The sequence below is a fragment of the Pteropus vampyrus genome, unplaced genomic scaffold (assembly GCF_000151845.1).
Source record: "Pteropus vampyrus isolate Shadow unplaced genomic scaffold, Pvam_2.0 Scaffold126, whole genome shotgun sequence".
Classification (NCBI taxonomy): Eukaryota; Metazoa; Chordata; class Mammalia; order Chiroptera; family Pteropodidae; genus Pteropus; species Pteropus vampyrus.
In genome coordinates, this window is record NW_011888907.1 from 39,488 (window position 1) to 58,272 (window position 18,785).

At 50.1% G+C, this 18,785-nt stretch overlaps 1 protein-coding gene across 1 annotated transcript in view; it reads right to left on the reverse strand.

Moving 5' to 3' along the window:
* Positions 1 to 1,481: 1,481 nt before the first annotated feature.
* RHOBTB2 (Rho related BTB domain containing 2) overlaps positions 1,482 to 18,785 on the reverse strand; it is a 20,125-nt gene continuing 2,821 nt past the window's right edge. Inside the window, exons 2-10 of the mRNA XM_011366638.2 lie at positions 15,708 to 15,909; positions 14,932 to 15,035; positions 14,218 to 14,403; positions 12,530 to 13,551; positions 12,118 to 12,236; positions 9,860 to 10,010; positions 6,524 to 6,612; positions 5,577 to 5,682; positions 1,482 to 4,388 (exon numbers count right to left, since the gene is read on the reverse strand). Of these exons, the coding sequence (XP_011364940.1) occupies positions 4,171 to 4,388; positions 5,577 to 5,682; positions 6,524 to 6,612; positions 9,860 to 10,010; positions 12,118 to 12,236; positions 12,530 to 13,551; positions 14,218 to 14,403; positions 14,932 to 15,035; positions 15,708 to 15,899 (2,187 nt within the window). The 5' untranslated portion in view covers positions 15,900 to 15,909 and the 3' untranslated portion in view covers positions 1,482 to 4,170. The remainder of the gene's footprint in view (positions 4,389 to 5,576; positions 5,683 to 6,523; positions 6,613 to 9,859; positions 10,011 to 12,117; positions 12,237 to 12,529; positions 13,552 to 14,217; positions 14,404 to 14,931; positions 15,036 to 15,707; positions 15,910 to 18,785) is intronic.

The window sequence follows — 18,785 nt, forward strand, 5'->3', positions numbered from 1 at the left end:
TGTCCTTTCCCCATTGTATATTCTTGGCTCCTTTGTCACAAATTAATTGATCATATATGTGTGCGTTTATTTATTTCTGTGAAAAATACCATTAGAATTTTGATAGGGATTGCATCGAATCTGTATATTGCTTTGCATAGTATGGACATTTTAACAATATTCTTCCAGCCTATGAACATGGAATATTTTTTTTATTTATTTGTGTATATTTCAATTCTTTAACTGTCTTGTACTTTTCAATATACAGGTCTTTCACCCACTTGGTTAATTTATTCCTAGGTATTTTAATCTTTTTGATGGCATTGTAAGTGGTATTATTTTCTTAGTTTCTCTTTATAATAGTTCATTAGTGGTATATTTGTGTATTGATTTTATATCCTGCAACTTTACTGAATTTATTAGTTCTATCAGGTTTTTGATGGTATCTTTAGTGTTTTCTGTATATGATATGTTTTGTGCAAATAGTGACTATTTTACTTCTTCCTTTCCAATTTAGATGTGTTTTATGTCTCCTTCTTTTCTTTCCCTAATTGTGCTGACTAGGACTTCCAATATTATATTGAATAAAAGTGGATATCTTTGTCTTATTCCTGATCTTAAAGGAAAAGCTCTCATCTTTTCATCATTGAGTATGACGTTAACTGTGGGCTTGTCATATATGGCCTTTATTATGTTGTGGTATGTTCTCCTATACATGCTTTTGTTAATAGCTTTTATCATAAGTGGATGTTAAATTTTGCCAAATGCTTTTTCTGCGTCTATTCAGACAATATATAGTTTTTTTCCCCTTCATTTTGTTAATATGGCATATCACATTGACTGATTTGTATAAGTTGAATGAACCATCTTTGAATCCCTGGAACAAATCCCACTTGATCATGGTGTATGATCTTTTAAATGTGTTATTGTATTCAGTTTGCTAATATTTTGTTGAGGAATTTTGTATTTATATTCATCAGAGATATTGGTCTGTAATTTTGTGCCCTCTCACTTCTGGTGGTCTATGAATCTGAGCCACAGAACTGCCTTTTTGGAGTACATAATCCTTATATGATGAGTTTAGTGTCTCTGTAAGCATGAAGTACTCACAAGTAAATACCAATTCTTAAACACTGTGAGAATTGGGCCTAGCGTGGCCGATACTTTAGAGTCTCGTTCTTATATCACTTTGTCTTTTTTAATACACTTTGTAACCACTTTAGCCCTCCTTCCACCATACCTATCTTAGTATTCCAGTGATGTCAGGAAAATATTAACTTAAGGGTCTAAAGTATTAGCCTTATCAGTGTTTATCATGGTTATTCATTTAAGAGGTAAGCTTCACGAGAGCATGAAGTTGTATTTTTTGTTTTATATCACCTGGCACATGATAAGTACTTAACAATGTGTTTCATTAGTGGTTAGGTATCCTTTCATGCCTTTCTCAAGTGGAAGTTCCCTCCTTTGAAAGTTGTTGGAAATATCAAATACAAAGAAAGCCATCAAATACAAAATACTCATGTATTTATGAATTCATGACCAAATTAAATATGAAACCTTATATAAAAAGAGGTGTGTTCTTTGTTTTCCTCCCCATCCTCCCTCTCCCCTCTGGAGCAGCTCTGAGTGACTTGAGGAGTACAGGGCTGTGTATTTTGCCGTGGGGCTCACTCCTCTTCCTGCTGATGCCTTCAGGCTTGTCCCCGTGGGCAGGTTTCCTGCTCTGACTCTGGATTTCCAAGGGCCAGGTTCATGGGGACTAAAATTTCAGCCGCTCCTCCCTCCCTCTCCTTCCCCCTGGGAGAGGGACCCCAGCCCCAGCCTGGCTCCCCCACAGCCTCCCCAGCTGGTGCCTGGGTTGCCCCTGGGCCTGCTGGGCTCCCACACGGTGCAGACCAGCCCTGACAGAGCAGTTGGGAAGGGGTGGTGGGTCCCTGAGGGGTGAGCTGGCCCTGGTTGCTGGGGTCAGTTTGTGACCCCCACTCCTGTGAGCTTCCTACACCTCCTGGGCCACCTACACTTTTTCTCCCCATTGGCCTTTCTGCATCCTCATCAGTGAGTCAGGTGGCTCAGCCCTGCCAGCTCACAGACACCCATTTCCCTTCTCCTTGGACTTTAGGCCCTGGCTCCCCATCTCATCTAGAGTTCCTGGAAGGCCCCATTGCTCCCACTTTTCCCCTTCCCAGAGCAAAGGTGCTGGGTGCAGAGCTCCTCAGCATCCCTCAACCCCAGCCATGGATTGTGAGCTCAGTGAAAGGAGGCTGACAAGTCAGTAGAGGGCAGCATACATCTGGCTCCCCAGCTGCTGCCCTGGAGGACTTAGAGGGGCAGCAACCATGGCCTTGGAGAAGTCAGGGGCTCAGACACATGGCTCACAGCCCCTGAAGACCTGCTTGAACTGCGACTTCCTGCTCCTTCTCTTGACAAGGATTTAACCTCAAATCTCTAGGTCTCGGCACCACTAGATTGTTACAGAGGATTCCTTTGTTTCTGGGTTTGCTCTCTCCCAGACCTGAAGCCTGACTCCTGGTGGTGGAACCCACCCCAGGTCTCCAAGACCTAAAGCATCTTTCTCAGGCCAGGTGACTTCCCAGCTCTGAGCCCAGGAGCTCAGTGTCTCCTTGACCACACCTTCATCAGAGGCACTCTGTCTTTTAAGTCTAAAAAGACTTTAAAAATGGGGTAAAATATGATCAAGATTAGAAGACGAGGAAGGGATCCACTGTGACCCGGCTTTCCCCCGTGGGTGTTGCTACACATGCTCAGTCTCATCACGCCTCTTCTCTGGACTGACCTTGGCGTTGCTCCTGTTTAATTCTTTTTCTCCTTCCCTTGTATCCCAAACCAGCACTAAGTTAAGATCCTATCCTATGATCCTTCATTACTGAGATTCCTATTCCTAAGTCAGTGCCCTTTTACCTGACCCTTGACCCCTACCCAACCCTTCCTCCAAAACATTCACATCCTGTGGGATCACCTCTGAAGATGAGGACAACCTGATTCTCATTATAGGCAAAAGCAAGCATCTAATGCTGTGTTTGAATCCTGAGGCTGCCCTTTCTTCCCCACCTACCATTCCCAAAATCTCAATCCCAGTATGCTAAAGGCATGGGACTTACACTGCTCCTGAGCCAGCCAGCAGACCAGGGAGCTTTCAGTCACTGCAGGTGACAAAGTCCTTTCCTGACAGGCACTGGAATCAATTCTACCACCTAAACCTGTGTCTCATCAACATGGAGGCCCCTGTTTGGTTTTATAAAAACGTGAGCCATACACGGTTGTTTTCTGTTCTTCGTGGAGGGGTAGAGGTTAGAGTGTTTTTGTTGGTGGTGATTTTGCTTGTTGCTCTTGTTCAGTTTTTCATTTCATCTGTTTTGTTTTGCTAATTTTGTCCCACCCCACAAGAAGCTGTGCTAACTAGAGGCAGCAGGGGAGCCCAGAGGAGCATGGGATTTCTGCGCCCAGACCCCCACCAACCCCTTCGTTCCAGCTGTTTCCTTTGGTTCTCATCTCAAACTGGTGAGGGAGGGGGCAGGGAGAAGTTTCTCATTGCATCGAGAGGCACTGCTCCTGGGCCTGGAGCTCTGCACAACACCACCCTTTCTTTACCGGGCCTGTTTGTCGACAGCCCTGGGAGGCTGCCAGCGGAGTGCAAGCCTCCCACGAGTGGCCTCTGGCAGCTCAACCCAGGATGTGGAAGCCTTGAGCTGAGCTCTGAAGGCTTAATGTTGACCCTGACTTCTTCAGTGAGGAAATGACCATGTGGAAATGCCCACGAAACATTTGTGACCCTCAAGTCCATTGATGGAAAAACATGGCCAACAGGACCATCGCTGTGCAGGAGGGGCCTGCCAGCCCAGACCACAATTCTGTCATGGCTGGAAGAGTTTTCCCTTTGACTCGAAGGTTCTCCAACCCAGAGACAAGATGCCAGCATTCTCAGCTCTTTCCTGCTTCCCCACCTCCCAGCAGCTGTCCCCTGCCCTGCTTCAGAACTGGGGACCTCTGAAGGGTCCCTGTTCTGATCCACAAGGCCCAGCTCCTCTCCTGCTGGTGAGAACAGCTCTGCCCTTAGGGTCCTGGTTATGTGGGTCCCCTTGTCCCTGGAAGGTGGAGGGGGCGATGCAGAGAGCAGAGGGGCAAGGACAGGTGGGCACAACAGCAGTAGGGTCAGAAGAAGGTGGCAGCATCTCAGACCACAGCCGAGGAGGAGGATGGGGACGACGAGGAGGCCGCAGAAGAGGACGGTGAGGAGGGAGTGTTCCAGAACAGCCACCGCCGCTTGGGCTGCCGTTTGAGGTGGAGATAGTCCTCCTTCTCACGCTCCTTCCGTGCCCGCTGGTAGTGATCTTCTTCCTTCAGGTACCAGACGGGTGGCCACCGGTGCTTCTCAAAATACTCCTGGTTTTCTGGAGCAGAACACAGTAGGATTGGTTAGAAGCAGGACAGGAGAAGGAGAGAGAGGAGTGCTGGGATGTGGAGGGTGTCTGGGGACACCCACCCCCACCCCGCTGCCACCGGGACCTGCAGCGGGCTTCAGTCAGCAAGGAACACATCCCAGTCCCTGGGGCCAGAAGTGTAAGCCCCAGTCTCCACGGGGCTCCCAGTCTAGCTGCAGAGCTCCCTAAAGAAAGCCAGATGGGAAGATCTCAGCAGGGGCTTAATGTGCATTGGGAATAAAATAGGCTGAGACAAAGAACAAGGGAGGGGGACGGTGCGGCATGGCTGGGGTGAGAGTGGAGGTATCTGGCAGAGCTGAGGGTCTGAGGGGAAGCGGGTGAGGGGGCTGCAGGAGAACAAGAGGGGCAGACTGGAGAAGGCCAGGCCAAGGGGTCTGGACTTACTCTGGAAGGTGTGGGGACCTGTGGAAGGTTTGGAACCAGGCGAGTGATGCAATTGGATCTGTGCTACAGAAAGAAACAACTGGAAGGGTAGAAGGGAGGATTGGTAGGGTAGAGTGACAGCCTGGTAGCCGGGAGGAGGGTCTCAGCAGAGTGGAGGGTGCCCAGTGAAGACCTCAAGAACACTGGGTGGCAGGAACTCAGAGAGGCCAGTGACATCGCTCCCTGGTGTCTGTGCAGTTCCTCCTGGGCCCCAGGATCTGACACACTAATCAAGCAGAGGCAGGGCCACAGGGACCTCAGAGGCTATCTGGACATGTCGTCTGAGCTGTGACCTGTGCCCTTTCCTAGGCTGTGAAACCTATGTAGCTGGTTGTGAGCAGCATTAAAAACAATTTATGTATTTTTCTATATGTGTACTGGGTCACAATATAAAACGTAGTTCTTATTGTGGAGTCCTGTCTAAAAAGTCTGAAAAATACCAACTCTATTTCAACACCCTCTTTGCACCTCTTTGCACCTGTGAGAGACAGGAGCCCAGAGAGGTGCAGTGAGTTGCCAGAGGTCCCCAGCTGCCCTGCCCTCCAGGCCAGCACTTCTCCTGGGGCGTCCTCTGCTTGGCTGGATGTCAAGTTAGGCCCAAGGATCTTTGGCAGCTTCCAGGTGCCCTGAGGTCAGGTCAGAGATTTGCACCCAAATTGAGTCCCCTTCAGCACGAAGGGGACGCGGGGAGCGAGTCCTGCCGGGGATACTCACCTGGGGACATGGCCTTCATGTCTCGGGGAAACTTGCGGCACACGTTGTTGTAGTTGGTGCAGATGTGGTGGAGACACCAGTCCGCCAACTGGTATGCACAGTGGAACTGGGAACACAGAGAAGAGCGTCTGTCCTGGGACCTCAGGGTGGGGTCAGCATATACAGCTATGGTTGCCATCAGAGCTAAAGCATCAGTGTGGGTGGACAAAGACTCTGCATTCAGAAAGAGCCTACCTCAAGAGACACACCCACACAACGCTGTGAGGACACCGCGCCTGACTGGCTCTCGGTGCCACCGCTACCATCATCACCTCGCCTCTGTCCTGTCCCAGCATCTACGAAAATCCCTCGCCCTTCGTAGTGGCTTCCTACTGCATCCACCCTCCTCAGATCTTACCCCGGATGATGATGTTCTCCTCACCATCAGGGGCAGAAGCAGTCTGCTCTAAGGTGCTGACAACTAAGCTTAGAACTGACTTGCCCAGGTGTGTCTGCAAGCCTCAAATCTGCCATGCTTTAACTCCATAAACTCATCTGTAGTGGTAGAATTTCTGACACTCTCAGGGCTGGTGTGGGAGATTTTGCTAGTTTGTATGGGAATAAGGAGGGAGAAATTGATATTAGATGGAGAGTCTTTAATGTCCCTTAAATGATGTCATGCAGGTAGCAACCATGTCTACCTATGAGACTGGGGTTCCCTCCCCTGCCCTAATGTTACCTGAAATGTTGGTCCCATTCCCCACAACCAGCCTCTCCTCTTGGCATGTCCCGGTGTATTCTCTGGCCCGGAGGATGAGGTGGGCTTTGCCCAGTCGAGGAACTGAGTCTGACAATGGGTCCCTCTCTACTCACCACCTCCAGTTCCAGTCCCTCCCCATTCGCTGCCAATAGGCAGAGAGAGCCCAGAGTTGAGACTATTGGAAAGATTCCTTCTTCTGCCATCATACCTGAGCCAGTTCCAGGAACACAAGGACGTCCCCGTCAATATCCACCATCATCTGAGTTGCTTCCATCAGCCCGGTCACTGTGTACTGCTCTGTGACACACACACAACTAGGAATCAGCTGAAGAACCACATGAATGGACAAGCACTCACTTACACCCCAGGTGCCCGCTGCAGGGCAAAGGGAGATCAGAACCAAGGGCAAGTCCCAACAAGCCAGGAAAGGCCACAGGTGATTTAAGTCTGCTCCCACCAGTGAGGAAACTGGGATTAGGGTGAGTGGAGTGGGGTGGGAAGTGGAGGAGGACATTAGACCCATCAAAGAGGATTGTTCTAGCTACATATGTTGCACCAAACAGTCCGATACACGTAGAGTGAAAGCCACCAGTGGAATCAGCCACCAACACTGCCGAGAGAGGATATGAAGTCTCAGGTTTGCTGAGAACAATAAATCAGAACTATAGATTAAAGTCCGTTGTTTGTATTAATTTAAATTTTATTACAAATCGTGTAATAAAGTTAAAGTTAAAGTATTTATATTAAAGAAGTAAGTGCTCTTTGTCCTGAATTTTAACTGTATCAGTATAAACTCCTGAGGTATTTAATCTTTAAAAATATAACTATATTTCCCAGCTCAGCCCACAGGAAAGACCTAGCAACAACAGCCATCGTGGTAGCAATGAGCATCCCTAGCACACAGGCTACAGCCTTGAAATACCATTTCCAGTTATCAGAAACCCGGACAGCGGAGGGAATGGCTGATTCCACGTCTGGGGCAGGAAATGAATGAGACGAGCCCGGAACATCTTATCTTGTCAGAAGCTCTGAGACTCTGGAGCCGACGTGAAGAGACTTCTTCTGGCTAAAGGTTCACTACAGTATTTGAGCTTCGATAAGGGTCGTTGCAATTATTTAAAAACAATCGAGTATGTTCAAATCTAAGAGTTCATAATAATACTTAAAAATAAAAAGAACTAACTGGTCACCCTCAAAGGATGATAGGAAACAAATTATCTTGAAAACTGGTAAATAAAAGAAAAGAATCAAGCATTAACCTACTTTTCCTGTATGAATTGTACCACTGGGTAACCAAAAAGTAGGTGAGGGGAAGCATCTCTCTTTTTTAGAAGTACTCCAACAGATAAAGAAAGAAAGAATGATTGAACTGGAATATTACCATTCCACAGCATCTAATAAATTAATGGATCCAGACAATGAAACTCAATGGTTGATAACATAATAAGAAGAGAAAAAAGCAGACAATCTATGTTTCTTGATGAAAAAACAGAAACAAAAGTTTCTGTTCTAAAGTTGTCTTACCAAAAGAAAATTAAATGTGAATCTGATCTAGCCTCTTTTTTTTTTTTTTGATCTAGCCTCTAGATCCAATGACCAGTTTACAGGAAATATGGTACGCTATAGAAATGCAATCAGCAAGAATCTAGATTTTCAAGATCAGTGGATTTCTTCCAACAAATAAAATGCAAGGGAAAAACTTTTTTTTTTTAATGAACAAGGTACTTACAGATTAAAAGAAACTTAAAAGATGTATAAAAAATAAAACCATGCTATAGCATTTACGGATGCACATTTGAATGATAGAACTATGAAGAAGAGTAAGGAAGTGAGGTCATAAAAAGTACCCAGAAAAAGACTAATAGGCAGAGTGGAAACTTCTGGGGAGGAGGAAAGGGCTATGATTGGAAGGGACAGGTGGACGGCTTCTGGTGTGGAAGGTTTTAGCTCCTGATATGAGTCATTTTGCTTTATAATAATTCACTAAACTGAACATATGTTTCATGTATTTGTGTTTCATTTAACAAAAAAAGTTTTGAGCTTGAATTAATAACTTGAGAAAGCGTATCACCAAACATAAAGCATCACCAATTATCCCATACTCGGCATTTTCTGCTGCTCCTTGACAAGGTATGTATACAACACGTTTTTGTACATGTTTTCTAGCATGGACCATTCTACGGGAAAAGTCATTCGGTGTTATTTTCTGTGTGCCTTTCTGTGCAGCCATGCCGTCTAACATTTTTAATGGCTACCTTGTGAAAATTACCCATGTGTGCTTAACCAGTGGTCCCTATTTGACTTGTCTCTAATTGCCTGCCGTGATGAAACCAACTTATAGAAGCATCTTTATACATTTTTTTCCTTTCGGTCATTTCTCTGGAGATAATCTTCCTAAAGCTGAATTACCTCCTCTAAGAGTTTGGACAGTTTTATGTGCTTTAGAAACACCACATCATTTTCCATGGTCAGCGTGGATGACATACTGTTACGGCTATGATCTTTAGAAGCCTCTCTTGCTCCCTGTCCTAACGCCCCCTGCGTCCCCAGCTGGGGTCCCTGGACTTCCTCTGCAGGCTCAGCTCTTAATATTCCGGTTCTGATCAATGATTTCTGCCTTCTTCCTATGACTAAGCCCCACCTCATAACTGTTTCTCATCATAAGAGTGCTATTTCCCTCATACCCGAGTCCCAAACTTGACCAGCTGCCCAGGGCCCCAGCAGCTCTGACACTGGGTCCCTCCCTGACCTCCAAATCAGAGGTCCTGCTCTCTGCCACCTAACCTGCCCAAGAATATAACCCCAGTACCAACATCAGTACAGGTACCAATGTCAATACCAGCACCACACAAATGCCGCTTCTAACATCAACAGCCGCTGTCTGCCTGCATCCCTGGCCCCAGACTCCCTTCATCCGATGGCACCATTTCTCTCTCCAGCCCCTTAGGCCCGACGGCCCGCAGCCTGGTCTCCCTCTCGCCTCAGTCCCACCTCCACGCCGAGGGCCTCCGGGGTTGGTCCCTTCTAAAAGCTGAGCTCCGGGAACTAGGAGTGGCAGGTCAGTATTTGTTGCCTGTCTCTGGGAGAAGAAAGAGAAAGTGAAGGTGGAAGAGAAGGAGGCGGAGAAGGAAAAGCAGAAGAAAAAGGAAAGAAAGAAGGACAAGGAGGAAAAGAAGAACCGAAGGACAGAACTGTGGAAGTGCGTTCTATTCTCTTGGACTTCACACGCTTGCCCGAGTGAAGCGAGCCAATAGGAACGTCGAAACTATCGCCTATTGGAGGCCACTTTGCTGGGCTGAAATCACCTCTGGAGATGGCCTACCAGTGACTCACTCCATCAGAACATTTTTCTCATACATACTTCTTTACATCTGTGTCCTCACCCAACCCCCAATACGCATCAACATGCTTCACTTTACATAAACGGGTCCCTTAATGCTAGCGGCCTGTCCCCGAGGAGGAGACAGGTGTGAGGAGAAGTAACCACTCCTGGGGGTTCCCCTGACTTCTCCCCTGGGGAGATCTGAGCGCTCCGGTTAGTCACCTGTGAGGGCAACCAGGTGCGGCAGGCAGAGGCGGTTGGCCAGGATGATGAGCTTCATGTCGTCCAGGTCGGGGCTGGAGGTGAACATGCCGGTGTACAGGTACTCCAGCACTGCCCGCATGCAGCTCTTGCTAGTGTGAGGAAAGACCACCTGCCGGGGATGGAAAAGAGCAGTGAGGTCTGGTATTAGGGAAGAGTCACTCAGTTCTGAGAAACTCAAAGGTCCTGGCCCACACGGCCGGTCTCCCTGAGACAGGTGGCCATGCCTGTGCTGCCCCTGTACCTGCTCAGAAGCCCCCTGAAGGCCTGTCTTCCAGAGCCACAACCTGCACTGTGCCCATCTGCTGGCAGCACCAGTGAGCATGGCTCTAACAGCTTTTAGAAGGACCTGGACTCTCTCACTGGCATCTTTTCAAAGACATTCGGGCTTGGAGGATGCTCAAAGGCATCCTTCAGATCACCAAAACCTATACCCAGCCCTCCTGGCCCTGCAGGGAGCAGCACAAGCGGGATAGAGAGAGCACGAGCGAGCACCAGCTGGCTTCTCTCTGGCTGCTCAAAGCTGATGCTTTGGGCTTCCGGGATCTCCTCGGAGCAGCGCTGCTGTAAAAATTGCTTTCTCATCAGATGCAAGGCTCTCAGGCTGCACTGGGAATCACCTAGAGCTTTGAAGCTGCTTCCCTGGTACTGAGAAGTGCCCAGGGCTCGCCAGCCCCTGGGGCTTCAGAGAGTTCCTAGTCTCCCATTCGTATATCCCAAGCCCACTTCTTCTTCAAGGATCAGAGACCAACTCAAATCTCAATCCTCCCCTTAGCCTTCCTTCCGTAAGGACTTCCTTCCCAGAAATCCTAGGAAATTCCTATTCCATGTCATAGGACACTGTGCTACATTATTCTTAGTCCAGTTTGTTATTCAGGTACTTGATGAATGTACTAAGTGTACTAAGGGGCTATTGCTGGCTGAGGGGGTACTTGCAGAGATAAAGACCTAGTTGCTGCCTTCAAAAGACATCACAGATCAGTTGGGAAAACTGCGTGTGGACACTCAGCAATTTAAGCAGCAGCACAAAGTAGTACCCGATTAATTGCAAAGCTGAGTGATGGACAATTAATGTTACAGGAGTTCAGAGAAGATGGAGAATACCAAGGGGCATGGCCTGGGCTTCTCTGCTTGCTGGGAGGATGCAAAAGAGAGATCAGATTTAAGAGTATAGTTCTAAGGACACACTGATAGGCCCCTTCCAACTCTGTTCCCACTCTCTGTGCCTGAGAAAATGACAGCATCAGTGAAAGAACAGGTGAGTTCCCCGATTAAAGGGAAAGGTGGTTATATAAAGCACTTCTTAGTTTCTATATTTTGATGCTTTGATATCTGGGGCCTTTCTGACCCTGGAGGGACCTAGGGATAATAACAGAGTCCCCTGCAAGCTGTACGCAAACCAATGAGTCCAGAACCCATATCCCCACCACCTTCTTTTTCAGCTTTCACACTCCTGGCCACTATCCACCTGCCCCCATCATCTCAGGAACAGGCACCAGATGACTTGGGACAGCCCCTAGGCCCCATAGCCCACGAAATTACCCATACCAGCCAATCCTAAACCTTACCTGCCTCACCACCCACCCACCCCCGCTCCTTCCGCTGGAAACCAGAACCAAAGCTGTTGCTCACAGTTCCCCTTGCTCCCTCTGTCTCTTGCCTCCCCGTGTGCTCCCCCTACTAGGCATGCCCTCTCTGTGAGTATAACAATCTAGCCTCTCAACGGCAATTTTCTCCTGATCTTTTGGCTTCACCATGCCTCAATAATAATAAAACCCACATTTTAAAACCGTGATGGGTTCAGTCTGAGAAACACTGAACTTTGTTTCCGGTCATTTCACATGAGTCAGAGGGAAACCAAAGTAGAATGTATAAAGCCAAGGAATCAGAGGTCTTGAGTTCAAGTCCTAGCCTCTCTTTTCTACTATACAACTTTGCACAAGTCATTAACTTCTCAGGGCCTTACTTTTCTTATGTATAAAGTGGGAACACTACACTATATATGAGTCATGTGTGAGAATGATCTGAGATAATGTACTGACAGTGCTTTCCAAACCATAAAGTTAAGATGTTACTATAATCCCCTGTCCTGGTATATTGTAAAATCTTCGGCTACGAAAACCATCTCATAAACTTTACTCACTGGTTAGCACATAGTCGGTGCTCAAGAAAGCACAAGGCGTAGGTCTCCGTCCCCTCCCCCACCATCCTAGCCTTACCTCCCTCGTGGAACTCTCCACAAATGGTCCCCCAAACATGGCAGCCATCCAGTCACAGCTGGAAATCAACAGGGGCTTGTGGGCGCTGATGGTGCCATCATCCAAGATGAAAGTCACATCTGTCAGGGGGAAGAGGCATCACGTGAAGATGTGGTGAAAGAATGTGGGACAACCAACCCCAAGGGTCAACACTGCCCTCAGACAACAGATGTCCTTCTGAAGCCACACACTGGAGAGAGCTGCACAGCCACGCTGTCAGGGTGGGGGCTTCAGGAACAGAGCCACCATGTCTCCAGGACATCAGCAGCTCAGATGACAGGAATGCTAATGGGACCAAGCCGGCCTCCTCCTAAGGCTACTGGGAGGGCATTCCCCTGCCTTCTGGCCGTCAGTTCCCAAGCACGTTCCCTACCTGAGAAGGTGCCCTTTGCCAAGCACTCCTTAACCCGGTTGGTCCGGCGGACGTGGAAGGCCTTGGTGATCTCCTGGTTCATGAAGGCCTCGTTGTTGAGAATGTTGGCCACCATCATGCGCAGATCAAAGACCTCGAGCAGCTCGGCGATGTGGGCGATGTGCATGAGGTCCCGCTCGTTCTCATCTAGCTCCCCTGTGTACAGGTACTTGAGAACAGCCCGGAAAGGCCCCGGCTGGATGGAGCCGTCCATTTTTACCACCACCATCAGTCTGGATTTGTAGGTCAGTGGATCTTCTGCCATCTCCTCCTGGATGCTCACAAAAGCTCGGCTCCAGGAGGATAGTACGCGACCCCTCCCGGGCAGGTACCCTGTTCCATTGCCCCGTAAGATCCCGTCGCTGGTCGAGGCCCGGAGCCCAGCGGGACCCGAGCCCCCGGCCTCCTCGACGCTCTCGCACACGTCGAAGCTGGCGGCCCGAAGCAGGAAGTCCCGGCCGTGGTGGTGGTGATGATGATGGTGGTGGTGTTGATCAGGGTGAGCCCGATGGTCCTCTGGGCGGGGGCCCCCTGGCCCCGAAGGGCCCCCCAGCTCCCCCTCACTCAGGTCCATGAGGAACAGGTCGTAGAACTTGGAGGAGGAGGTGGAGAGGTAGATCTTGTGGGCAAAGATGCGCACCCGGTCCTGCAGCACCAGGATGACGTCCGCGCACAGCGGGTCCTCCAGGAGGTGGGCGGGGCACTCCTCACTGCTGGAGGGGGGATCGGGCACCACAATGATGGGCGGAGGGGGCTTGGGGGGCAGGAAGGGCGCCTGCAGCAGAGGCCGCTGCACATTGCGGAGGTGGGACTTCCAGAACTGTAGGTGGCGGCGGGAGATGAGCGCTGCGCGGATGGCGTTGTCGAAGACGTCCTTGATGCCGAACTGGGCCACCACGCTGGTCTCGTAGTAGGGGATGCCCAGCTCCTTGGCCACCTCCCGGCCCTTCTCCGGCGGAAGGATCTCATTAGGTTTAATGGGCCTGGTAGGTTCGAGAAGTGGAAAGCAAGGTCATGGTGGTGGAGGATGGGGGCAGGAGAGGTAGCTCCCCAGAGCCTGCCTGCTCTTCACCAGGCTGGGGTGGTCTCTGCTCAGGGTTTGTGTCCCTGGCCCTACCTCTGCCCTGCTCACTTCCACTGAATCTCTGCCCTTTCTCCTTTGACCAAATCCCACTAGTTTTTCAAGGCCTACCTCCAATCCCCTCTTCTTCCAGGAAGCTTTCCATATCTGTCAGGCCCTGGTAATCTCTCCTACTCAGAGCAGTGGTGGCACTAACTACCTCTTTGGCAAGTAACTTGTAATGTTCCACGTAGGTTTTTTAACATATTCACATATTAAGTTCATCTCCCAGCAGATTTTAAGTCCCTTACCCGCAGACTGCCTCTCTCCTTCTCTCCTCACGGTACTTAGTCCAGTATCACCCATACATTGTATAATAGATGGATGGATGGATGGATGGATGGATGGATGGATGGATGGATGGATGGAGTGAATGAACACTTTTGTTGGCTCCCTATGGGGGCTTGCTTCAAATGGATAGAGAGATATAAGGCTCAGTGAATTCCCTCAGGGCCGAGCAGGGAGCCATGGAGACACACCCCTCACTCTGTCTTCCTCCTTCCCTCGCCCTAGGGACCAGCACCCTTACCTAGCCAAGGGTCGCCTGGCCCTATTAACAGCCTCCAGGTCAGCATAGCGCAGGTCCAGCTGGCAGCCCACCAAGATGACAGGTGCTCGGGGGCAGAAGTGCTTGATCTCTGGGTACCACATGGTCTTGACATGGTGGAGGGAATTAGGGTTGGCAATGGAGAAACACAGAACCACCACGTCGGACCTGAGGTGAGAGAGTGATGTTAGGGGTACAGAAAGCTAGCAGGAGGTTATCTGACCCTGGAACGAGGAAGAACATGCAAACCCACCCCACCCCTACATGACAGTCCCACATCTGTCATATTATCTGCTCACATGACCTTAGACAAAACATCATAATAGTACCTCCAATTTAAGTTACCTGTAACTTTACATTTTAGAGCTTTCAAGGACTCTCATTTTGACCTCATAGCTATCTTGTTAGAAATGACCATTTTTACCATCACGAGGCTGAGAGAAATCATCTTGGAATAGCTTCCCTAATTGCCTAAAATCACAGAGCTAGTCAGCAGTGGGGCTAGGCCTGAAACCGGGCCTTCTGACTCCAAACTCGCTCCTCTCACTGCCTGGCTGCTTCCCCCATGAGGGTCGGCCAGTGCTGTCTGCCCCATTCCTTCCTCCCACTTTAAATGTTTCAGAGTTGCTCCGTTCCTTGGGAAAGTGGGGGAAAACCTACTTCTTGGATCCATGCAGGCAGCAGAGGCTTCCTTACCTGCCATAAGCAAAGCGACGGTCTTTGTGATGGTCTCCAAAGGTGTCCCAGAGGCGGAGGGAGACGCTGACATCATCTACCACGTCCCTGGAGCGTTCCAGCACCTGTAGGGGAGGAGAGGGTGGGGTGCGGAGTTCTTGGGGCCCCTGTGTGTCAGCTCACTCCTGAGGGTGCCAGGCATCATGGGGGAGGGCGGTGTGGAAGGACAGAGCTAGCAACTCCCACTACGTGCCTTGCACAACACGCTATCCAGGTGCCTTCTCTGTAGACTTAACAATGAATGCAGCCTCCAACCTGGCCATGAGGGAAGAGACTCTAAGAGGACAGAGACCACGGATATAGAAGGTATCCCCTCGGGAGCCTGCCCCTGTTCCCAGCTTTACCTGTGAATCATCTCTTTATGTGCCTCTGGCCTTTTGGTATCAGCCGGCAGCTTCTTTCCTTCTTTCAGCTCTCATCTCTTCAAAGCTCGCCCCGCCACCCGCTAGTGCGCCCCAATCCTGGGATCGTGATTGCACAAGACGCTGAGCTCCAGGATCCAGCTCAGCCATGCAAAACACAAATGTAGGAGGACCCCCCCCACACACACACACACACTGGGATAGGCCCCCCTCGGCCCTCTCTCTAGAGGCTCCTTCCCTTCAGCTGCCCTCTTCATCCCCAGAGGGCTTCCATGAGCCCAGCACAGGCCAGGGTTGGAGACACCAAGCTATGGCTTGAGAAGAAGCCCAGATACGTGGTGTGGACCCACCTGCCGAGTAGCCTTGAAGCCTTACCTCCTGGCATACCCGATACTGGTCAATGGCCCAAACCGTGGGCACGTGAGTGGCGAGCAGCTGGTACTGGGTGAGGGTGGCATTGCAAGCTCGGGCACAGATGAGCCTGGTCTTGCCCACAGCGTTGTCCCCCACCACAACGCACTTGATGGTCTCTACGTTTGGCCTTTCATAATCCATGTCAGAATCCATTAATTGGGACCTGAGGGACAGGAGAGAAGGGTCAAGACAGCTTCACATACCTGATTCCAGAGGGCCAAGGCCAGGAGCTCTCCTCGGACTGAAACCACCTCCCCTCTTCCAGCATTTGAGCAGAGGAGGAGAAAGGAGTAGGCAGCTTTCTGGGCAGTAGCTCCACAGGGGCCTGAGGGGCTGGGAGCCCATTCAGGCTGAGAGGAACCTTTCTACTGGAGGGATCACCAGTGTCTCTTCTGTTGCCACCATCCTCCAGCTGGGCTTCTGGATGGGGGAGGCCTGTGAGAGAACCCCGGGCGGAGCCTACCCAGGACCTGTGCCCTCTCTCCCAGAAAGAGGAGAGTCTGCCTGGGAAGCTCACTCATCATCCACTCTCCTCCCGCCAGCAGGGCTGTGGCAGCAGAACAACAGCTGAGAGAAGCAGAGATGGGGCCAGGTCCCCACCCCTTCCCAGCATGCCCGAGGGCAGGGCCACTTTAAAATTTAATGGCATTGTCAGAGCTGGGTGGCAGCTCTCCTGGCCTCCACTTTCAACTCTCTCCTCCCCTTGTGGATTTACAACCCTCCCCCGCCACCCCACCACCTTCTTTATGGAGATGCCAGAGTTTTTCCTCTCAGCCTCTCTGGGTAGGAAGGCTTCTGGATGTACCTGAGCAGCCCACCAGCCTCCCCTCCCTCCTCTGGGTCTATCACGTGGCCTGTGTAGCTCACTCAGCGGCAGGCCTAATTTTGAGATGGAGGTGGGGTAACTAGAGCCTGTGACAATACGCTCCATGGCCAGTGGGCCTTGCCACGCCCTACCCAGGCCTGCCTTCCAGCATCCTGCATCTAGCCTCAGGATGAGTGAGCTATGGTCCCTCTGCATTTCCCATTCCTAGGGAGAAGCACACTCAGGCCAAAGCCCCCAGAGAACCTGACACTCTTGAAAGGACCCTGATAAACTGGCTGCATGGGTAATGAGGTTGCTGGGGGGAGCACAGGGTCCGAAACTGGCCTGAATTTCTCGGCAAATGCTAGCCTTAGTTTCCTTCTGTGCTGGGCAGAGAGGAAGTGGTTTGTCCACCCTCAGAGAGGGGTGGTTCAAATTAACAATCAGAAGAACTTTCTGTAGTCAAATGTCATGTCAGTGTTTAAAAAGTCGTCACTGGGAGGGGGCCCTTGGCTTGAGGGGGTTTCACCTGCAGCCTCTCCACTGGTACCTTCGGAAGGTAAGGCAAGGCAGGCATTCTTAGGAGGCATTATTACTAGGCCTTGGTTTGGCCAGGGTCATTGGCCTGCCCCTGCTCACATGCCCTACGTGCATGAAGTCCACTGGGAGCTGGAGCAACCTGAAGGAATCTTTCCTAGGCCAAGGGAGGCTGAGCTCAGAAGAGTCCTGGAGGCTGCCTGGGCACCCTCACTGCTGAGCCGTCCAGCCCGAGAGCCAGGCCACCAGCAGCAACAGAGCAGTTCCATTCCTGCTGGGCTGTAACTGGATGCCAGCATGCAGGAATGCAGAGCCAAAATATCCAAGTAACGATGGCAACTGAGATTTGCGCAAGTGGATGCATCTCAGCAACCTAAGCAAAAAGTGCAGCAAGGACTTCTCAATGAGACAAGCCCCTCCTACTTCTTGGAATTTTACAGAATCAGGACCCTGAACAAGGGTCTTCATGGCAGGTCCCTCCCCAGTTTCCAGGGTAACCGTCTGCCTCATTCCTCTCCCTCCTCTACCCCTCCTCACCCTCCCCAGCAGGCAACTGTTATTCTAACCACATGCTGCCTCCTCCCTGCTCTCTCTCCTGAGCTAAGGACTGGGAATCCGACTTTGACAGTTCCCGGTCTCAAGTCAGGCAGCTGGGAAGATGTGTTGGCCCTGGGAGGAATCATCTGGGTTGTGGTTTCTGTTTTATTGGTTGGAGAACAAAACAGATAGACTCTCAAATACAAATATGTACAGATATAGGATATAAAAGAAAAACCCACTAGACTGGCCAATAGAAGTTCCTTCTCAAATTTAGATTGCATGTTGGTATGCAGGCAGAGGGAAATGAGAAGGCCCAGAGAAGGAGCATCAGTTCTCAAGTCCAGGAGCATCTTGATGGTGGGGAGGGTGCCAGACAGCAGAGCAGCGCTGGTCCTGGATCAGCGAGTTTTGATTAAAGTGCTCACACACGAGTGCATAAGCAAGGAGACGTAGTTTCGTAAGGAGGTGGTGCTATTGCTGTGGCTACCAACACACTTCCCAGCAGTTCCTCTTCCTGCTTTTTCTCCAACATTTCTATCAAGCCCCTCGAGACTCGGTTTCCCTTTTCAGACCACCACGACCACAGAGATCCTCACCATTTGCAATGGAAAGATAGTGTAACTCTTTATAGAATATGGAATTGAGAGTCAGAAACACTTGAGTTCAAATTGCCTTATGCACCTCTAAGGTTAAGTAGGCAACAGGCACCCAAGTAGGAGAGTGACACACGCTGTGCTGTGAGTTTAGCTAGCAGACCTGGGGGGTGCTGCTCAGGCTGGACAGCCCCTCTTCATCCTTCCCCTGCTCATCCTTTCGCTTCCTCCCTATTTTTATCATTCTCACTCCCTCCACTCCTGTCCCAACTGTCCGACTAGAAACGTCATTGTCACATCTAGGAAAGGGCAAATTACTTCACTTCTCTAGGTGTCAGCCTGCTCTTCTGGAAAATGGGTTTGAGGGCTTTGGTTAGAAGAAAGTCTCCTGAACCTTGGTGAATTCATGCCAAGAGAGGCTGGGCTGAAAGGAGGTCTTTGCCTTCTTATGTAATGTGGGATTATATAATGCTAGATTACATATCTATATATGTAATTATATCTCTCTTTAAGATACAGACTGGCCTAATTAAGCCAGCAGAACTCTTAGTCTAATCAGGCCTG